Source organism: Symsagittifera roscoffensis, chromosome 6, assembly GCF_963678635.1.
Source record: "Symsagittifera roscoffensis chromosome 6, txSymRosc1.1, whole genome shotgun sequence".
NCBI classification, from domain to species: domain Eukaryota; kingdom Metazoa; phylum Xenacoelomorpha; order Acoela; family Convolutidae; genus Symsagittifera; species Symsagittifera roscoffensis.
This window is the reverse complement of record NC_087067.1, coordinates 52,237,262-52,246,751: the sequence shown is the minus strand read 5'-3', so window position 1 is coordinate 52,246,751 and position 9,490 is coordinate 52,237,262. Positions and strand designations below refer to the sequence as shown.

Sequence of the window (9,490 nt, the reverse complement as noted above, 5' to 3'; positions counted from 1 at the left end):
ACTCGGTTTTTAGTTTCTGTGTGGTGAAATAGACATAGCAATTTCAAAATGCTTTCTTTCAGGTTTTTAGCAAAGGTATCATTGATGCATTCACGATATTCATGGTTGAAAGAAAAGGTAGCTCTATTGGTCGCTTTAGTCTTGTTTCAAGTGGGATCACTTTTTGTTCTGCTGAAAATTTTGGTGAGTGTAGCATTAGTAACGGTCTGAAGAAGCATTTTCGGATATTGGTCAGCGCGTAAAATAGCTTGCGTTTTTAATATGCCAGCATAACGGCATGTGCCCCAGGAGCTACTTTTACTGAAATCCTGCGCACAAAACCTGATGGTATACGAGATATATAGATACTTGGTGCAACCGCCTGAAAATTCATTACTGGCGCAACCGCCGTGTCAGTTTTCTTCTCAATCGCATCTCTTCTCAATTGCATGTCAACGAAATCAAAACATTCACTTGGATCTTCCACTTTCAAAGTTAGCTTCAAATTGGAATGCATTGTGTTATTAAATTAGTTCGCTATACCCGCGGCAGAGCCTGAGTCCGGTTGCCGTAATTTTCACTTCTTTGCTGCGGGTTGGTGCCACCCTCCCCGTGACAGTCTGCACTGCTGAGCTCTCTATTTCTTGCCTATACTCCAACATTAATGAGGATAGACTATCTAAAACTTGCGTCAAACGTTTCTGTCAGACCTTTTTTCAATCCTCCCTCATGAAAATTCTGCAACCACCCGCTCAATATAAGATCCTCCTCAGCATTTGTTTAGTCCAGTCAAAATTGACGTTTTTGCGTTATCGCACAGCAAGCAAAATAATATCTTAATTACTTAGAAACACTATGTTAATGGAGCTACAATTTTATGCTCTCTGCATTTTTTTTGCTGATTTTTTTTTAACAAATACAAGGGCAAAAGTTGCAGTTGAATATCAAGTGGAAACGATATTCTTTCTCAAGTCGAAGAATCAAGTTATATGATTTTCGTTGAGAACATTAATTGCTGACTGAAAGTTTTACTCCCAGAAAAAAACTAAAACTTTGTAGCCAAAAACGATACCAAAAAAGATTTTTATAGAAGGAGTTCAGATCATTTGCTCCGGTCAATTTTGTTCATTTTGTTTTTTTTAGATAAAAAATTTGCCCAAATTTGTTCTTGAAAATAAACATTTTCGAAAGTAAAAGCTTATATTTGCGTTTAGTTTTGTCTACTATTGTAAAAAGTCCGGCATCAAAGTCCGGTGAGATGGAATTCTGACAATCAGAAAAATAGCCAGTCTCTTTTTTGTTTTCCCACACCTGCGAATTTTATTTGCGTTGTCCGATTGGTTGAAAGTTGACATGCAGACTAACCAAGCCATGACAAGCATATTTGGTATTCATACTTAACCCAGAAAAAAAACGATGATCATACGGAGTGGAAGAGAAGGAAAAAGAGCGTTTTTTCTGCAAAACTCATATCATTAATTTCGTTTTTAGTACCTACGCTTCACAGGTTTTGCAAATTTTTCACCTTCAATCGTTTATTTTTAATAACCAAAAAAGAGCACGTGCTATTTTTTACATGCAGTGTTCATGTTTGCATCAGATATGACTAATTCTCTTCATTCAATAAACTACAGCACGTTTTATTTGTAGCTTTCTCAATTTTTAAATTGATCAGATGAATTGAGATTACACAACAAGCGAATTTTGATTTTACGTTTCAGAATGGCGCCGCCCATAACCGACTGGAAGCGACCTTCCACGACTCGGAGGAACATCAAAGTGGAAAACTTTGACATATTTGAGAGCTGCTCCAGATTGCGTCGAGTGCGGAACCTCCTGGGCGACGGAACTCCTCTGCGACTAGACGGAATCCTGCTGATCCTAGGAGTCGACAGCAAACACAGCTACGCAATGCGGGAATTGGCCAACTACTTGTTCTTCGGTTTTTTCGACCTCCGAGAATCAGAATACGAATCAGAAGGTTACGATGATTTTGTGGTTGAAGATTTGATAATTCTCATTATGAAAGAGGTTGTCCACGTTTATACGAACCCGATCAACTACCGTTATTTCGAACCATATATGGCAGCCTGGAGGGGCTTACGCGTTTGGTGCCTGTCGGATCAGTTCTACGAACAAGAGGACCTCTCGGAAGACTTCAAGATCAGAAGCTTCGTGTCGATGATGTCGAGATGCACTCGAATCGGGATCCCGTTCAACCATTCGGGTTACTCGGAAGTCTTCGACAAAATGGAGATTGAGAAGTACCCAATCATTCAAGCATTTGCGAGTGATGAGATCAGCAGCAAGGGTTTCTTCACTCTGAATTATGATGTATTCGATATTTCCAGCCACCTGCATGGAGTATACTCGGATGTTGACCCTGTTCTGTTCTCTTCTAGGGTCCTAAAAGAGGTAAGTAAAACTGAGTTTAAAAGCTTTTTTTTGCAATTTTTTGCTCTTTTACACTTTCCACACATTTTCCATTTTCCTCGTTTTTTTACTTGCTACTATGGCTAAATACATACCTTGGCTCTTTTCCAGTTCCCCCATTGATTTTTTCTGAAATTCAATTAATGAAAGTCTAATTAAAATTAATTTTCATGTTATAAACTGCATCAAAATGTGTCAGCGTGAACAGGTGAACAGATGTTTACAACAATTTTTATACGCAAAATGTCATGTGAACATTTTTTAACAGCTTAATTTTGTAATTTTCGGAAGGGGGTGGGAAACTGGAAAAGAGCCCAAACCTTTATAGTAATAGTAGTAAAAAAAAATTCTACCATCCTAGGATGCAGATAATCAAAATAGAAACCAGTGATAATAAGAACCCACTGGGCATAATTCGTTAATTCGCCCTTGAAGCCCTAGTTATTCTAGTTGATCTAATATGAAACTGTATTTCTAGGTGAAGCAGTTTGAGAACCAGTGGAGCGAGTTCTTCCACCACATGGAGGAGGCGACCCTGGATCTGAGTGGGCTGGACGAGCGGAAGGTGATGGAGCCATTCTCCTTCTACTTCAACCATGGCAAACTGGCCTTCACAAACTTCGCCAGGAGCAACAGGGGAGAGATGCCATTCGTCCTGTTCGGATCCCACTCCAAGAAGTCCAACTTGGAGAAGAGCAGAACTGGGGCACGGATTGAGTCGGTCAGTACAAAAAATGGAATTTTTTGGTTTTGATCAAAGTAAATCAGAAAAGCGAACACCGAGTTAGAAATTTTGATTCAACATGATAGCTCACTCAGCCAGTTTTTTCAGAATAAGTAAAATTTCGTGAAAAAAATATCCCTTTACGCCTATCAAAGATTTTTCCTAGTGTTCAGCCTTTTTAAAAAATCAAGAAACTTGGTCATCGTTTTGATGTTGACCGTCTTAAATTTTCGGCTTTTTCCAGTTTCTTCTTTTTGATTTTTCTAAAATCCAATATTTGAAAGTCTTTTCAAAATTACTTTTCATGTTACAAACTGCATCAAATGTGAACAACTTTTTACGGCGCTTTTCCAGTTTCCCACCCCACTTGTTAAATTACAAAACAAAGATGTTCAAAAATTGTTCACACGGCAATTTGCGTGTTGGAAATGTTGTAGAAATTTGTTCACATGTTCACGCTGACACGTTTTATTGCAGTTTCTAACATGAAAAGTCATTTTAAATAGACTTTCATATAATGAGTCTCAGAAAATATTAAAGGGGCGGGGGACTGGAAAAGAGCCATTTTTACCACACTTTCTATATGCAAAACTCCGTGTGAACAATTTTCGAACACCTTTTTTTGTGTAATTTTACGGGGGATGGGAAATTGGAAAAGATTCGAATTTTTTCCTTTTTTTAGAGAAAAGATGCTGGCTGTTGTCTGTTCTCCTCCATAGTATCCTTTTCGATCATTAGCACTGCTCTAAGATCTTCTTGCAGGCATGTACTTTTGATTTTTATTTTATATCTACCTGGTAAAACAATTCAAATTTATAAACAAAGATAGCCGGTGACTGTGCAAGTAGCACAAAATGTTACGACCATAATCTTAAAAACACAAAAAAAAAGTTTTTTTTTCAAATTTGTGTCGTTTTTGCTGCGTTGTGTCATAAAAAGGTCTGAATGAAAAAAAAGACCTCAAGCATATTCTACAGTCAATTCTACAGTAAATTAGGGCAATTGGAAAACAGTTTTTTTTAGAAAAAAGACTGGAAAAGCTAAGAAAAAATCATTAAAATTTTCTTCATACGTTTTTGCAGAAGTTTTTGATTCCCAAAACGTCGCTGAAAACTTAGAAAAAAACTAATATTTTTTCAGTGAAACTAATTTTTTACGTCGTAAATTAAGCATGAATAAGCTTCTGTAAACCTGTAACCTCACCTGATTAGATCGAAATTACCCCAAAAATCAAAAATTTCAAACTGGTTTTTCTCAACACTGAAAGGTTTTGTTCAAAAATTTTTAAGGTCGTTCGAGTAACAACTGAACGGGTTTTAATATGATGTATCACTCGACCTACTCCGATGATTATTTGTGATACCTGATTTTGCGTGAAAAAAAACTTAAACACACTAGGTGAAAAAAAAACTTAAAAAAGTTGCCAACCATGAAGTTTTCGATTTGAAAATTCTAAGTTTATTGGTTTACTGAAGCTGAGTTCATCAGACTTTTGGGACGGCTATTCTTTTTGTTCTAAGGGAATTGGAATTGGCTGTTGTTACGAGGCCAAACTGTGAGCGAAATGTGTCTGGCTGAAATCGGCTTTGTGAAAACGCAATGAAATTTATAATGATTTTTGTTGCTGCGGAATCTACATATAAACGGCTAAAACCGTTTACAGCTAAAACCGTTTAGCAGAAGGAGCAAATTTTGCGGAATCTGGAAAAAAATGCAGAGTCTAAAACAGTTTGTTGAATCCATAATTATAAAATTTTTCATGTGCGAGTTAGATTGAGCTCTTTGCGCTCTCATTGCGGATTTGGCGATACAAAGAGTAATCCGACAAGTTTTATGTTACAGTTATGTGTTTGTGGATTCCGCAACAATCTGTAATTGGATGTTCAAAGGTTTGTCTCCAGATTCCAGGGTCTTACATTTACCAAACGGAGCGCGTATGCAGATCTCAGTTTAGCCTGGTTTTTTCTATCATGATTAGGAGTAATGAAAATAGTGAAAACTCTCATATAGGTCTGGCTGATTTGTTTTTTTTTCTTCTAGAAACAGTCTTAAAAGTCCATAATAACTACAGATGTGCATTCATGCATATTGATGCTTAGGTTTAAATGCACTTTTTGAGTTCAATTAAAATTCATCTGCTGAAAGTGACGTAAATAGCACTTTTCAACTACGAACGTGGAAACGGCGCGAAAAAACGTGAACGATTTCTAGTTTCGAAAATGGAATTTCTTTTTTAGATTTCCAGCGGAATAACAACTTTACCTATTGATCCAGTTTTGTCAAGTTGGGTTCATGTTATCAAAAAACCGCGAATCATAAATTGTTCGAGAAACTCAAAGACTTTAAAGGGCATCTATTTTTTTCTTTGAAATTCAAAAGTTGAGATTTTTTCAACAAATTAATTGTTTTTTTAATGTTTACTTGCGATCCTTATTCTTTTCCAATCTTCGATTGGCTTTGTTTTTTTTCTTATTTAAGCGACAAATGCTTATTTTAGGTTACGCTAGGGACGGCTGGCAGAACAGGAAAAACAGCCAAACACATGATCTTACATGCAATTGCTCCCAACTCGCCCTTGAGATGCAGTCGGACCTACTTCTTCGGATACGATCACGAGGTCACGCCCCCCTCGTCCGACCAATCAGTGAAGAGCATCTCGTTCTCAATCGACATGCAGGCATTGAACGTGTTGTACTTAATAACAGTCGACCTTGTCAAGGAAGCGATCGAAGTTTACGTGAAGACATTAAGTGTTCAGCAAGCTAAACTAGTCGTGATGCAGAAGCTTCCGGACAAGTTAAGAAAAGCGGACATAGGTCTTCCGGGACCTTTTGTGAGTTACTTGACGACTCAAGGGTCATTAGAGTTCTCACTCAAGGGCTTTGATATCAACGGCATGTCAATTGATCTCAAAGAAAAACAGCGTCGAACCTGTCTGAAAAACGCACGCATTATCGTGTACGATGTTCCGAGTATTGAGTTCAAGGACAAATACTTAGGGTCAATTATCTTCTCAGAAACCTTCATTGATTCTCATTTTGACATTGTCGAAGATTACAAAGTTGATGGTCAGCGAAAAACAGTAACCAAATCGGACTATATGATTCTAACCGAAAGGGTTCCGGTCTATTTCAACTGGGCTGTTTACAAACAAGATCGCCAGATATCTGCAGATTGTCGAGACTTCTCAGCAAAAGTTTCCGAAGACCCGAGTTTGCAGAACCATTTCGGGAAGTTGTTTGTTCACGACGCCAAAGCACAAATGACTTCGGTCGAAAGAAGCAATATTACATACAACGTCTCTTTGAATCTTTTCGAAAAAGGCATCATTATCAACACGGAGTTCACCGGCAGTATTGTAATCCCACAAAACGAAATAGCCAAAATAATTTTTTATGATTCTCCAAATGTAAATAACAATTCGATTATCAGTTTTCTGATTAATTCTGAGTTTAGAGTGCAAAATTTGCCTCCGACTTTAAACGGAACCCAATCTGCAAATATTATCATAATGTTCCAACCGAGGAGTCAAAGCTTCAACGGATTATACAAACATATGATTGACATGTGGGCGAAAAATAACAGTGAAAATGAAGCAAGTTCAAAATGGTTTGAGCAGATAGAAAGCGTGGAAAATAATTCCAAACTAATCCCGTTCCTAACAGCCGGAAAGTCTTCAGCTATCGTGCCAACAAAAAACAATTCCGATAATTTGTTCACAAACTTCAGTGCCAGTCAAAAGTATCTGATTTCGTTTACAGGAAATGTTGCAAGCTTCATGGAAAACCTGAAAATAAGCTCAAGTCAAGCTGTAGTTGCTAAGAAACATTTGAAAGTTATGATGGGTGATGACAAATTGGCTAGCAGAGACGTTTCAGAACTCGAGAGCTCCGAAGGCCAGAAACTTGACCACTGCAAAGTGTGGGTCACTATAATAGCTGGTCTGCCCTGGTCGCATAAAGGGCAGTTGGCCGAAAATATTGTGAACATGACTAAAGGCTCCTACAAATGGGTATTCATAAAAGCCTTCGATGAAAGCACCGATTTCAATGTTGAAAACATGCAGAAGAATCTGACTTCAATTGTGACAGAGTGGAAAAAAGAAAACCACGAGGATGAGTCAAGTATTCTGAGACTGATGGTTGTGCCGCCCAGTTCGGTCGAACTGATAAGCATGGTCCAGGCTATATCCAGTCATCCGGACAAGAATGTAGCATCCCACTTGGAAATACAGTCAGTTATTTACTGCATCGACCAAGCCAGAGCATATATTAAGTTCAACATGACCATGCCTAAATTGTTGGACCAATGCTCTCAAGGTCTTGTAAACTGCATTGTTTACACTGGAACCAACGAAAAATCAACCAATCAAAACTCAGCTGCAGCGAAAGAAAGTCAAAAACTACAAAACCTACTTCGAAATGTGAACACAAATGTCGTTTTTGTTTTTGCACCCGAAGGGAACTTCGTCAAGACAAAAGAACTAGGAGCTATTCTGGGAGAAAATGCTTTCCAGGAACTAGACTTGGTCAGAGCGAGGTATTTCATGTACCCAACTTGGTATGTTGGAAAGTTCAAAACGAGTCCTTCGGAGCCATTCACGTATGAGCTAAACATGACCTTGAAAGCGCCGATGGAAAAACACAGACTAAATGAAGCGCTTAAATCTCTCTCAGCTTTGGACAATCTCTTCTTTGTCCATGGAAAGTTCCAAGTATGCACTGAACCCTATGGAAAAGGAATCATTTCAACTTGGGATTTGAAGTTTTGGGTTCCTTCAGCTGACCCCCAGTTGGAACAGGTCAACCCGGCTGAAGGTCAGAAGGGTGACACCGGGTCAGGTGATGCGAAAAAAGGGTGTGGTAAGATATACATCTATGGACACCAGTTGAAAGAAAAAGTACTCCAGGATATTCTAAGGAAAGGAGTTTCCCCGAAGCCAAAGCCAAAACCGTTGCGGGATGAGAAAAGTTTGACAGAGGGGGAGAAAAAACTGATTCACAAGAAGCGCCACCTGGAGAAATTACCCCCAGGTGTATTCTACAATGGGACTTATTTTGTGTCAATGGACGGGGAAAAGTCTTATTGGCACCCAAATATGGAAGTATTTGTAGAAGACTTCCTCAAGTCCGCCAACGAACAGATTAATGAGTATAATAAGAAGATTTCGCAAATGCACTACGCCGATCTTTTTGATGGATAGCCAAAAAGATATTCTGGTACAAATGTGTTATCAAAACTATTTGATTATTTTATTTTGTAGTTTTCACTATTGTACATCATGCAGTTGATTTTAATTGTACCTTGTATAAGCAATCTTTTCATTCAAAAAATACGCTACAAAGAAAAAGTGGATTTTTTCATGGTTAACTGAATTCAGTGAGAACCATTTCATCCACTGAATAGTTTCTTGTTTCAGCCGAGCGTAGTTTTCATTTTTCAATTTCATCTTTTCGACCCATTTCAGTCTAAACTATTTCTATTTTTTCCCAAACTTTCTGATGTTTGAAAAAATATCTGATGGAGTTTTTTCTTGAATTTTTTTTGTTTTACAAGGCGCTAGCCTTGTTGTTTTTGTTTTTTGCTGGCGTAAGAATACTAACTTTTTCCTCTAAGTTAATATAAATTATTATATTACTGCACAAATCGCGACCTGCACAAAACCCTAGAGTACTTGGAGTGCAAATCTTGCAAGGGTCATGCAAAGGAATGTGAATCCTCCTAAAATCTTGAAGTTAAGTTGGTTCAAATAAATCCAAAAAAGACTAACTAACTTGCATTTGAAGTGAAGTAACTGAAAGTTTGTGAATAAACGAATCAACTTCTCCTGTACTATCAACTTCCCGATTATGCTCCTGTAAAAATTGCGTGGTTTAGATGTTTGACTACATGGATGGTGGTCTTTGAATGATCAAAAAAAAATCAGTCCCAAACAATTTGCAAACTTATTACGAGACCAAACTGTGCACTGAATAGGCGCACAATTTGGTGCCTGTATGTTACCGGATTCCAGAGACATGTTTTTGAACAAGTTCCAAAAAGTAATTGGATTCCACTAACAGATTTTCCGTGGATTTCGTGTACAAGTACCTATAAGGTAAATTACGTCGTCATGTTTGGTTTAATCGGATTGCGCAACAAACAAACATTCTGGAAACCCCGAATTCTGGAAAGAGTTGTTCTGGAAACCCCGATTGTAAGCAGATTCCGCAAAATGTAGGCGGATTACGCAAATTTAAGGGGATTCCAAAAATACAAGTGGATCGTAGTTTTGTTTGTTATAATGAACTGAAATAGAGCTTACTTGAACAATTGTTCCGTTTTCCGCAAGTACTGATGCGGATTCCGCAAACT

General features: G+C 38.0%; 1 protein-coding gene across 1 annotated transcript; it reads left to right on the top strand.

The window, feature by feature from the left end:
- Nucleotides 1–1,567: 1,567 nt before the first annotated feature.
- LOC134847909 (dynein axonemal assembly factor 9-like) lies at nucleotides 1,568–8,452 on the top strand. Its single transcript, XM_063865179.1, has 3 exons — nucleotides 1,568–2,394; nucleotides 2,891–3,133; nucleotides 5,634–8,452. The coding sequence occupies exons 1-3, from the start codon at nucleotides 1,702–1,704 to the stop codon at nucleotides 8,337–8,339; spliced, it is 3,642 nt and encodes a 1,213-aa protein (XP_063721249.1). The 5' UTR covers nucleotides 1,568–1,701; the 3' UTR covers nucleotides 8,340–8,452.
- Nucleotides 8,453–9,490: the final 1,038 nt, after the last annotated feature.

What these genes read in the sequence shown, in the direction of transcription:
- LOC134847909 (XM_063865179.1), top strand. Translation starts at nt 1,702, where the DNA reads ATGGCGCCGCCCATAACCGACTGGAAGCGACCTTCCACGACTCGGAGG. An exon ending in CTTCTAGGGTCCTAAAAGAG is followed by an intron (nt 2,395 to 2,890) that starts GTAAGTAAAACT and finishes CTGTATTTCTAG; the next exon opens with GTGAAGCAGTTTGAGAACCA. An exon ending in CTGGGGCACGGATTGAGTCG is followed by an intron (nt 3,134 to 5,633) that starts GTCAGTACAAAA and finishes TGCTTATTTTAG; the next exon opens with GTTACGCTAGGGACGGCTGG.